Source organism: Fringilla coelebs, assembly GCF_963513975.1.
Source record: "Fringilla coelebs genome assembly, chromosome: 3".
NCBI lineage: Eukaryota > Metazoa > Chordata > Aves > Passeriformes > Fringillidae > Fringilla > Fringilla coelebs.
In genome coordinates this window covers 40,163,627-40,176,281 of record NC_140030.1, presented here as the reverse complement: position 1 = coordinate 40,176,281, position 12,655 = coordinate 40,163,627, and the positions used below count along the sequence as shown (strand labels likewise).

At 38.1% G+C, this 12,655-nt stretch overlaps 1 protein-coding gene across 1 annotated transcript in view; it reads left to right on the top strand.

The window, feature by feature from the left end:
- The window catches only part of MMS22L (MMS22 like, DNA repair protein), a gene marked incomplete at both ends in the record, with an annotated part of 87,215 nt that overhangs the window by 58,552 nt on the left and 16,008 nt on the right, over positions 1 to 12,655 (top strand). Inside the window, 5 exons of the mRNA XM_084202840.1 lie at positions 4,267 to 4,457; positions 6,879 to 7,029; positions 9,755 to 9,897; positions 10,657 to 10,799; positions 10,957 to 11,116. Of these exons, the coding sequence (XP_084058966.1) occupies positions 4,267 to 4,457; positions 6,879 to 7,029; positions 9,755 to 9,897; positions 10,657 to 10,799; positions 10,957 to 11,116 (788 nt within the window). The remainder of the gene's footprint in view (positions 1 to 4,266; positions 4,458 to 6,878; positions 7,030 to 9,754; positions 9,898 to 10,656; positions 10,800 to 10,956; positions 11,117 to 12,655) is intronic.

Sequence of the window (12,655 nt, the reverse complement as noted above, 5' to 3'; positions counted from 1 at the left end):
ATATTGTTCAGTTGCTAAAATCTGAGTGTACTGCTTGTCAGAGACTGGATGTTTCATGTCTTGAAACACTTTGGAATCCCAGTATCTGTCTGGTGGGAGGAGCCAGCCAGGCTTTGCTAAAGGTGAGGCAGTGCCCAGCTCCACCCCCAGGCCCTCCCCAAGCCCTGCTTGAGCTGTCAGTCATGGCATCATCTGGGTACCTGAGCAGAGGATGGATATGGACCTGTGGGAGCAAGGGCAGAGGAGGCCACAAAGTTGACAAGAGGATTGGAGCACCTTCTGTACAAAGGCTGAGAAAGTTGGGGCTGTTCAGTCTGGAGAAGAGAAGGTTGCGTGGAGCCCTCTTGGCAACCTTCCAGTGTCTGAAGGGGCCAACAGGGAAGCCAGAAAGGGACTCTGCATCTGTCCTTGTTGTGATAGGTCAAGGAGTAATGGGTACAAACTGAAAGAAGGGAAATTTAAGTTACCTATTAGGAAAAAATTCTTTACTCTTGAGGGTGGTGAGACACTGGAAAAGGTTGCTTGGAAGAGTTGTGGATGCCCCACAAGTGTTCAAGGCCAGGTTGGATGGGGCTTTGGGTAACCTGGTCTAGTGGGAGACATCCCTGTCCATGGAGGAGTGTGGGAAATAGGTCATCTTTAATGTCCCAGCCAGCTGAAACAATTCTATGATTCCATCATCTGTGTTGGTAATCTTATTGATATAAAAGAGATATTGTGCAAGTTCCATTGATTTGCAAAGGGCACAAAGTACTTACTACCTCTCTTTGAATCTGATTGTGAATCTGATTTGCTTCCTTTCACATTGCCTGAGTTTTTCTGGAAATAACTGATGACTGTAGTTGAAATTCTATGCATCAAAACCATTCACCATTTTAGAAATACTCATGTATCTCTTCCCAATCCTCCTAGTTTTATCCAAGTGTGTTGGTCCTTCAGGTGGTGGGTTTTAATTATTAATTTGTTTCAACATCAAAAGGTCATTCAAGTCCTTTAAGAAGACTTTCTTGAGCTTAATCTTGGCTGTATTGAGTAGCTGAGATTTGTTGATGCTGTGGCTGGCCTGCCTTGGACTGGGACTGGAGGAGCTGGGAATACTGTCTGTGAAGAAACCAGTGTCTGTATTCATAGCCTGTGAGACCCTGAGGGTGGTAGCCCCTGGCAATCCTGGTAGGAGAGAGGTCTTCTCTCGTGTTGGGGAGTTCTGAACCCTTGTAGATCAAATTAAATGACATTGCATTAAGTTGGAATGCTGTTATGCATCCAGTGCAGATTATAGACTAGTAGTGACTTGAAAGTTTCCATTATACAGGCAGGCTGATGAGTTTTGTGTTTTACTCTTCTGGCTTGACCTAAAGTTTGGCTCTGTTTTAGTAACGCAGGCTTGCAGGAGCATATTTTATGATTATAGTATCTACGTCCAGATGAATGGCTGCAATTCCTTACCCTAGGTGTAGGATATAGAAAATAATGCTAGGATAGCAATATGTAGGATATAGAAAATAATGTATGCTACTATTATGCCTACACACCCAGCACAATCGTCATTCAGGTAGCACAAGCATTCCCTTCTTTAATAAGCTCAGGGTTTATTTGATCTGTTGGAAAAATGGAAAAAAAAAACCCACCCACGTTTTTTTTTTAAAGAAATAGAAAGTTCATTATTTAAAAGAAGTAAAATCCACACCAAGTTATTACCAATGTAATAAGGCAACTGGTGGTTCCAGAGTTCTTAGCAGAATAAGAAATGAAATGTGAAAAATTTTAGAAATTGAGTTATGTTTGATGGTATGCTTGTCTAGTGTTAAAAAAAAGTAGAAACCTGTATAAAAATAAAAATTGCATTTATTCATATTTTAGTAGAGTTAAAAAATGTGCTAGTTTGTAGAAGTAGCTGGCTACTTCAGCTGCAGCATGTATTGATGCCCCATCTATTCCAAGCATTTACCTTATTGCCAGCATTTGTGTAGGTTACTATGAATAAACATAAATACTGACTTGTACGTGTTGCCCTTCCACTGACACAGAGATATATTACCTTACTTTGGAAGTCTGTGCACCCTTCTACTTTGCATAGATGGCTAAAGGAGATGCAAGGCACCCGTCTTTGGAGAGGCAATTTAGAGGAGAGAAAAAGGTCTTTGTGCAGTTTTACAGTGTAGTCTGGGTGTAAGTAGGGCAGAATCTGGTCCCAGAAGTTTTTATACTCTGCATTATGAGGCATCATGTTTCCTTTCCTAACAAAATAGAACAGAAAAGCCCTTTGTGTTTACTGTTAAACTTTTTCTTTCTGCAATAGACAAAAATATTTTTTTTAACTTTTGTCTTTCACCTTGCTTTTACCTTCTCATCATTTGACCTCTACACCTCACTGTTTCTGCACCCTTTCTTTGTCCTTTTTTTCATAAGGGGATGCTCCCAAAGAAGTGTTGCTTGACTTTTTATGCTAATCTTGCTTCTATTTCAGTTCATGTTGACTTGGAGAATATGCCTTGTAAATAGGAATAGCAACTGGCATACTGAATATAATCCTCAGTTTCTAAGCATTGATTGTTTTCACAGCATCCTTAAAGGGTAAGCTGTCTCACTATCCAAATATCATGGCTGGGAAACTGAGGCTAACAAAGGCTGTATGATTTATGTGAAGCCACAGAGGGAATAAATGTTGGGTTTAGAATTCCTGGCTTCTGCTCCTGTGTTTGGACTCATGCCATCTCTCAAAGAAATCCTTGATTCCTCCTAATGCTGCATACCTTTCCTTGTCTGTTAAATGTAGCCATTCGAAAAGTAGCTGGTACTCAATTCTCTCTCTGTCTGTCCTATTGAAACTAATGAATGCCTGCAGGCAGGCATAAGGTATCGTTACCTTTGACAGCCAGTATGTTTTATGTTTTAAATTATGTGTTGGGCAGAATTTTTGGATACTAATTTGATATAATGAGATGCGCTTCTAATATCAACCGTAGTTCGGGAAGGCCTTGCAGCCAACCTACTCTTTATTTAAAATTATTCCATTTCAGATGTCCTAATGAGTGCTGTGAGTTGTGTAATTCTTTCATAATTTTCCTCTGTTCCCAGAAGGGAACTAGGAGCTGGAGTTCTTTCTATTTTTGTTTTGGTCTATTTCAAATTAGGGTAAGCATAAAATAAAGATCTAGGGGAAGGTTTTTGTGAAACACTTGCTATTGTGAGAATGGCAGTTAAGAAAAAAACATTGTAGCATAGAAATCTTAGTGTTAAGGCAATTCTCGATGCCTCTGCGGTTTGCCATTATCTTATAAATATCTCGACTCTGACTTTACAGTGCTGTTTATAGAATTTAATAAAGCAAATGTAATAATGCTGCTTGTGCTTTAATGCACAATCTCAATTGGGTTGACCAGAAGATAAATAGGAACAGGAATGATAGTGCGTTCCTACAGATTGTTTTTAATAAGCATGTTATTTAGTTGATCAGCCCGCTACTATAATGCCTCCTATCCTGCTCTACCAGAAAAATTTATTAATGTCCCCCCCCTATTTCTCAGAGAACATTGATTCCCTGCAGACATATCTCTATTAAACCTCTAGAAAGTCACAACTTCCAAATTAGATTAAGTAGCAGGAATGGTACTAGAAGAATCAAAGAAAATTGAGTGTGTTATTGAATTCATGCCACATTGTCTGAGGAAGAGATGGGAGTTATGTGTAGTGGTAACTTTTGTCTTTACTGTACTAACAAAGCTGTGGGCATTGCTGTCAAACCTAATTGTCTGCAGTGCATCGGGATAAAATGAATCTTTTATCTAAACTTGTACCTAGTGGGATTGTACAAGTGAGAAGTAGATTTCAGAAGGAAGCTTTACAATTGATCAAAATCATTTGCCATTATTTGCTGTACACAACTCAATCCTAAAAATCCTAGTGACAGAAATTTTAAAGAAGCACCTGCCTTTGGATTGGAAGCAGACTTGCTTGTCATGCTAACAGTTGCAAAGTGCAGATATTAATTTTAAAGCTGCCAATTTCTCATTTTCATCTGACATATTAAAAAGCATATAATTAATGGTTGACATTAGTAATTAACATTAACTTTATGGTGCTTAATATGCCATCATTCATCCATCAAATAACTGGTATGCATAATGTCTTTGCATAAAGGTTTTAATTGCTCAAAATGATCCTTCAGTTCTCAGACTCTACAGTTTAAAGTAGCTGTAAATGCTGTTTAAAAAGATGTGAATTTTTCATTTATTGTACATAAACATTGTTTTTGTTTCTCCCTAGGAGCGTGCACGAACGTGTAAGCCAGGGACCTCAACTGGGAAACACAGCCCCAGATGCGCAGCTTCCATTAGTGGCTAAAGAGCACCACCTTGCTGTCGCCAGTGCTCTCTGGAGAAATTTCTTTCCCTACTTGAAGAGCCAGAGAATGTCACAGACACCGCCTTCCCCACAGCTTGCTGATACAGCTGCAGGTTAGCACTGACCCTGCCTGCAACCTACCGGATTTGGTGCTATTCTCTGGGTCACAAACTTTCAAGGAGTTTGTACTTTGGGATGTTTCTCCTTCCGTGCAGTAACTTAAGTGTATATAAAGGAAAAAAGTAGAATCTCTGCTAAATGTTTTGACAGAAGGAAGTATTGTAGTGTTGAATTCCTTAATAGGGTGCGAACACATTGAGAATGCCAAAGGGGTTTGAAGCTACACAAACCTAACTTCTTTTTCACTAGAAGTCACAGATTATAATCAACATGCAAGTGTTATACAGTATAAATAAGGATACTGTTTTTCACTATATCCAAAATTTACTTGTTTTTGTAGAAGTGTATTTGTGTTGAACTAGTCATAATGGCTGAGATTAGAACTAAATTTTCTAAACTATTTTTCATTTGAAAGCAATTTTTAAAAGGTTAGTGAGTTGACTGTTGCTTTTTGACAAACCCTTATGTTTGTGGTCATAAAACTATTTTATTATTCATTCTAATTATTTGTCTTGCCTTACACTGAAGGCTTTTAATCTTGAAGTACCACATTCCATATGTGTGTGAACTCCACATGCAACGAGTCAGCTTGGCAGTGAATAGAAAGATATCCCAGTTTGATCTTTCACATCAGTAGCCAACATGGCATTCTGCAGTTACAATGAAATCTTGTATCCAGTTAACTAAAATTCAGAAGAGTGAAACATAAAATATTTTTTCCCATCGTGATATGAATTAGATAAAGTTACAAGCTCAGGAGTACTGAGTTGGTAATAGAAAAGCTAAAAGACCCTTCATTTGAAGCAGCTCTGTGGTAGTTAGGAGGAAGCATTAATGAAAGAGGCAGTGTGCAACAGTAGTGGTCTCACACTGCTGAAACATGTGTGAGAAACAGCAATACAAATCAAAGGAGAAGGTTGTTAATGTCAAAACTTTCATTCATTTCCTACAGTGACATAGATTTTTTTTCTATTCTATATTAGCACAGTGAAATAGCAAGAGCAGCAAGCTATTATAAACTCCTCTGAGAAGGAGGGGAGTGCAGTTGTGACCTGCTTTATAGAGATGTGTTAGGTAGCACTGCAGAGACAGGCAAACCTTTCCCATGCTGTTTAAGCTTCTTGCCTTAAGGTTGCAGCCCAGAGGAGAGAGAGAGCAGCTGTCACAGCTCTCCTGCTCCCCCTGCCAGGCAAACAGCCTGGGCCTCACAGCAAGTTCTGCCTCCCATTTCTCCCCAGCCTCTCTTAAGGCTGATGCTGCAGAAACGAGGTGATAATCTGGAAAAAGGCTGGCACAAATTGTTTCCTCACCTAAGGCAGAGTGAGGATTCTGTGTGACCTTATTGTTTATTCTGAGGCACATAAGGAAATGGGAAATCCTTCATAGCTAAAGGTAGTCTGTCCCTGTACTGTTAATTAAAACAATTTTATTGTTGTTTCTGAAAACTAGCCTTTTCTGTCTAATTCAAAGTCAATTTGTCAGTGCATGCAGGTTTATATTTATTTGAATTGGAGAAATTGGGAACTAATGAACCCCTTTTTCATTGCCCTCCAAAGTCAGTTTTCCTGACTCATTTGATGCTTCTCATTTCCTGTAACCCAGTAACTGCTCAGCATTTAAGATTACATCTAATTTCTGAGTTTTTATGCACTTGTCGTTTGCAGTATTAATAATGCATTATATTTTTTATTCTGGTACTGTTGGATACAGAATCTACAGTGGACTTAACAGAAACAGCAAGAGGTTATGCTTCATTAACAAAATTCTGCACAAAGTACTGCCCCAGTTTCTAGATCTGCAGCAGTTATATGGAGATCCTTTGCAAGAAGAATTTTTTTTCTGTAGTGCTTTATTTATATGGTAACTTTTGATACATGAAAGTCTTCTAAAAATAGAGAGGTACCAGCTTTTACTGAGTGAATTCTTTCCAGATACAGTTTTTCACTGTGAGAAGTGTGTAAAAACAACAAAACAAATAAATAAAGCTCAATCCTGTAAAGCACAGTAATACTTAAGTGTACAGGGCAAGATATAGTGGATAGAGGTAAGAAAAGGAAGTCAAGAAGATGAAAAAGCAGGTTTTAAGACACTGCAGAGGTGGTAAAACTATGCCTTCAGGATTTATAAACTGTGGTTTTGTGAATCTATTTAAAATTGCATGTGTTAGGATCCATTTTTCCTCCTTTGCCGCCCATGTGTCTTGATGATTTACAAACTGCTTGGGATAGAGACTACATTTTTAACGTGGATACAAACAATCACTGTTAGAACAGTTGCCCAGTTTTAATTGAGATTTCTGGTACTTCCAGACTGCACATTAGTGAATGTAATTAATTTTCAGTACTCTTTGTGGAACAGGGATTATACTGAGAAATTAATAAAATGGTGCAATGTTTTTCTCTCTCTAAAACCAGGTTTTACTCTCTTAGCTTTGGATATACCCAGCAAAGCCCTGTCAGATCTGCAGCCACAGCCTGTTCTGTCAATGATGCGGCTCTTTGGGTGGGATGACATGGTGTGGCCCCAGCTGGTGTCAAGATATCTAAGTCATCTAATTGAAAACAGGTGAAAAGTTGTGACTTTGTTCTTCCAGTACCATTTCATCCTTCATTAGGCATGAGGAAAATCTTGCTTCAGACTGTACTGTTTCATTAAAATAGTCCAGATTCTTTGCATTTTCTCAAAGAGGATCAGCTAGTGCAGATTGTCCAGGACAATCCAGTAAAATTTTTATATACCTGAGAAATTTTATTTTCACTAAGTAATCCTCTATGAACCTAAGATGGATGGATGGTGGTTGTTTTTGTTGTGTGCTTTTTTTTTTTGCCTGCCTTGCCTGCTTCTGAATCAGGCTTTGGAAGCAGGGGAGGTGAGAAATGAGAGAGAAAGAGGGAATATTTCTGTGTCGGACTGCATTCGAAAGTGAAAAATGTTGCACATTTTTAGGGTACATAGTGTGCTAAGGACAGTAACTGTAAATCAGGATATGGTAAAGATTATTTAAGTGTGATTGACAAAGATGAGGCTATGGCCTTCTTGCTGGGAGGTGTTAGAAAAGGTTGAATTTAGTTCCTTGTGTGTCAGTTTGGAACTTGGGAAAGGAGTATTCAATCCTCTGCTAAATTTCTCTTTTATTGTTTTTATAGAGTGAGTTTCATTCAAGGTTGCAGATACCTAGCAAGTGCTGAATTAAATAAGAGTTAGGCACATTAAATTCCTTTTATAATTTGAATTTTATAATTTTGAATTTTGTTGCTCTTTGGGTGAGAGCAAGAAAAAATCTTGATTCCTAAACTTGAATTTTGGAATTATTTAGGTCTTAAGGTTAATTACCAATTCTCTTCACTCAAGTAGGTGTTTGAAAGCAATTACTTAAGTATTTGTCACCAATATTCATTAAGCACCTGACATATTGTTAACAATGTATACATAGATACATTGTTATCGTGGCTCAGCTTCCTTGTGAAAGGACAGTGAGTACCTAAGGTAAGATATTTTTAGTAGAATATAGAGGTATTACTGTGGTCTTGAAAGCACTTTTTTTTAGCATGATTCATGTACTTATTTACCTTATACAGTTTTATTGCAAAAGTTATCAAATTATCTAAGTGCTGTGGTCTTAAGACTTCATTGTTTCTGTGCTCTGATAATTTTCCCATCAAACATTCTCAGTTAAAAAGTAAAAAGATTTTTTTTTTTCCAATACTGTTATACCCTGCAATCTCTGGCAACATACTGATGAACTTTGGAATTTCTTCTGCAGTAGAGCCTAAACCTTCCTCTCCAGATCCATGTTGTGTAGTGCATGATAGTTGTTATAACCTGTCCAAACTAACTCTGAGTATGTGAATAAGCTCACTGTTTGAAAAGGACCACTTGCCATGCTTCCAGCAGGTAGTTATTGTTCCTTCCTTTCTAAGGATTAGGAGTATACTCCTTTCCAGTTCTAGGAAGATGCCTAAGTGGCCCACCTACCAGCAAGCAAGAGAAACAAGAGTGAGACTACAACAGAAAGTGGTTTTGTCAGCCTTTGGGACCAAGTAGACTAGCTGTGTACATCAAGATTACATGAGTCTGAACTTCTTTACATGGTACTGCAAGTCCACAGACAACCTATTTGTTCTCTTTTGGTCCTGGAATTCAGTGTTAATTTTTTTGTTTTGTTTGCTTTCATTTGGTCTCCTTACTTATTTTGTCAATAGTACTTCAGCAGGGATGTTCAGACAAAATATACACAACAGATATCACTGGTTTTAAGTAAGTGAAGCAGAAAAACCCCTCAACTTTATTAATGTTGTTTAGTGAGAAGTAGAATCCAGTTTGGTTTCCATCTGGACCTTTGTTGACATTCTGTTGTAAGCATGAGTAGAAAATCAGTAGAAAATAGGTAGATTTACAAGAAAGAGTACAAGCATTTTTCATTGGAGTTGAAGTATCTAGGACTGACCAGTGAGGAAGTCTCTCAAATCAAAAGTGTAACTATTTTCAAGAAATATCCATGACCTGAAGCACACATGTGCCTCATTTGATAGTAAATGGGAACAGAGTGTAGCACACATCTGCTGTCTTCTAGCAAGGAGTTTCTCCAGAATTAATGATGCAAGGTTGATATGCTTGGGAAAAATGACTGCATCAGCTACTCATGGTGGTGAGACAGATAAAACTTTGGGAATACAGAGTAGTAGAGTACAGGGACTGTGCATTGAGTGACTCTGGTCTGACACATGACTGGTAGAATGGTAGCAAGTGTTTGAAAGTATATATAGCAGGTTTATGTGGGAATGGATATACTTGTGTGTGTATATATACCTAAATGAATATGTGTACTGCCTAGTACAGCAGTTTCCTTCTTCATCTCCAAGGTGCTCTTTTATGTTTCTCTTTTGCATCTGTTTTGTACATGGCCTATCTTTATTTGCTAAAGCAGACCTTCTCTTCTCCGTCTTTAATGTTGTTAGAACTAAGCAGACTTCAGAGTAGTGTGGGACACTTGGGCTGGCTTTATATGAAAGGCTGGAGAAGCGTGAGCAGTGTCAATATGAAGTTCCAAGCTGATTCAGATAAACGATTTCCAGCATTGTACATTCTCAGTTAGATAATGCAGTCGAATCATCCATTGTTACAGTAAGGCATTTCCCATTGTGTGAATTTTCCTCCCTCTGTTTTTCTGTAGCCAAAACATATATACACAAATATATACGCATCTGCAGCCAAATGAGATACTCTGTCACCTTTCTGCCTACTTTTATTAGATCTCTGTACCTTTTTTCTTTCCCTTCCACCTACGCAGTTCACTGTGTGAAGCTTTTTCTAGCATGGGCTATACATCCTACGAAGCTTTGACAGTACGTTCGTGGTTTCGCTGCGTTTTGCAAATGTTCCTCGATCAACCAAGTGGCGCCTTGGCCAAGACAGATGCTGAGAGAACAGTTGGTAAGTGCTCACATTTCCCTCATGTTTGCAGTAACGGGGCTATATTGCAAAGCTGGCAAACATTTTCAGCTAATTACAAAATATATTTTTGTTTGTATTCCTTTACTTTTACCTAATTACAAAATGTGTTTCTTTACACTGCTTGTGCTATTTATTGATAGTTTGCCTGCTCTGCATATGACAAATTTATCACAAACAAAGATAAAAGAGCTTGTTTCCTTGGAAGCAAAGAATAAAAACTTGCTCCCAAGGAGACAAGTTATTTTTCCCCCATGGAGAAACTGCTCTAAAAAAAGTGAAAATCTGAAGTAAATAGTCAGAAATCATGCTGTGAATAGCCTAAAAGAAAAAAAAAAGGGAGGGGTGGGGGAATCTAGCTGCAATTAATTCTCCCCTTTTTTACACTGGATACTTTGCTTTCTTGCAGCAATACTTCATCCCTTCTTCTAAAACCACTGTAGTTCTCATTATCTGTAGAACATGTCTTCCAGTCACTATTTCTCATACACATTTTGTGGATTTTGAAAAAAAAAAAAAGAAGTCCATCAGCTTGGCAAGCCATACTTAAAACTCTATTTTCTTATAAATTATATCAGAAAAATAACTGGTTTGGAATTGTTTTATTTATCTGGAGAGATGCTGTTGGCTGCCAAATACTCGTGTTTTAGATATTTTTAAATTATGTTTCACTTCATGATTTTGTGACTGAATTAAATACTTTATACTGTATTTATTGATGTGCTCTCTTGTAATAATCAGGAAAAGCCTACATGGAGCAGCTGACGGAAATGACAAGACTGGTTTTTAAACTCTCAGAAGTAGAAAACATTCTTTTAAAGGCTAATGTTGGACAGTCAGTTTTCAAGCAAGACCCAAAACATGCTCTTGTCCAGTTCATTAAGGTACTGTACATCTACCCTGTGTTAGTTTCATAGGACAATTTCAGTGAAAAGAGGCTATGTATCAGATTTCCAGTGCTGAAAAAGAAATTAGGCACATTTAGAAAAAAGTCTCATGAGAGACTGATTTATATTTATTTCAATCATTTTGTTTTCTCAGGCTGTTGGTAAAACTTACAGTGGTCTTCAGACACTCCCTGAGAGATCTGCCATGGTAGCAAAGACTCTGGAGTATTTGGGTGATGTGTTAAAGTATGTAAAACCCTATCTGAAGGCGAAAGGACCTCCAGAAGGTCTGCAGCTTACGTACTGGATCATAGGTAATTATTTTACACGTCTTATCTTTTAGGAAATATTTTTAAAGAATCAGCAAAATAAACTTATAATACTTCTTTCCCCTATATACTATCCAGATATATATTTTCTCTATACTATTTAATGTCCAAGAAAAGAAAGTCACCAAGATGCTACAGTTAGATTTTTTTCCAGATTTTCTCTCGATACTGATGTCTAACCTCCTTGTGAGGTTTTTTTTTTTTTGGATCTTTTTTAACTACCCTTGCAAACCAGCATTTTTAAAAGATGTTCTTGTATCTTTCATTACTGAGAACCACCTGTTCTACCTAAACAAACTCAGACTTGGTGACAGGAGCTGGTTTCTGGCTCTTTAGCTGTAGTGAGGATTGTCATAAGTCATAGCAGTTCCTGAAGTTACAGCAGTTTGTACCCACAGTGGATCTGCTCTTCCCAGAGAGGGTCATGAGATCTTTTTGTATGAGGTCTCTTATTGCTTCCTTCCTCTGCCCACTCATTTTAAATTGAAGTGATGAGCTCTGAGTTCTTCCTGTAGAACATAAAAGTCACTGTACACCCTTCTGAAAGAATTCCAAGTTTTGAGCCATGTGGATTGAGACAACATGCAGTGTTAGAAGCAACATTTGGTGTTAGGTGTCCATGCTATGGAGCGTAGCCTGACTCACCGAAGAAAACACTGTAGCAGTCACTTATTTGAATGGGTTTTTCAATCACTATGTAGTTTAAGTAGAAGTGGAAGTGCAGCAGTTGCAGAATTCAGCAAACTGTAGGCAGATTTTGTTAGGGCCAATGTGGAGGGGGTAAGGTAGAGTTTAAAACTATGGTTTTAGGGAGTTTAGGAAAAGGTTTTTCACCCAGAGGGGGACTGAGCACTGGAAAAGGCTCCCTAGGGAAGTGGTCACAGCACTAGCCTGACAGAGTTCAGAAAGTGTTTGGACAATGCTCTTGGGCGCATGGTGGGACTTCTGGTGGGGGACTCCAACCTGTGCATGGTTGGGAGTTGGACTTGGTGATCCTTGTGTGTCCCTTTCAGCTGAGACTCTTCTGTGATAAGCAGTATTATGGCAGGCTGCATGGTATGCAGTGGCATTACGTTTGTGGCCAAATCGGCTTAGGTATCACTTCTTTTTTGGAACCCCTTCTCTGACAAGCACTGTACTTTACTAAAATGCAGTTCTAGCATTTATTTATTAAATGTGGAACCACTGATAGGGTGGAAAACGAAGAGTGCTTTAATTCTTAATGAATGTGCCAATCTGACACACTTACCTGTAAAAACAGAGTAAACCTTATGTGTCTTAAAACAGAGATAATGATTTGTATGCACACACAGTTTACATCATGATTCTAAGGAGCACAGGGAAAGCATGACCAAGATGCAGGAGGTGCACCTAATGTACTGGAATTAGAGTTTTTAAAAATACTCAATTTTTATATTGTGAGATTGGCATACATTGATACACAGGATGTATATAAAATTAAACATTTTTAGATACCCAAATGTGGGTTGGAGCCTTGAAAAGTAATTTTAGTTTGGTATTTTC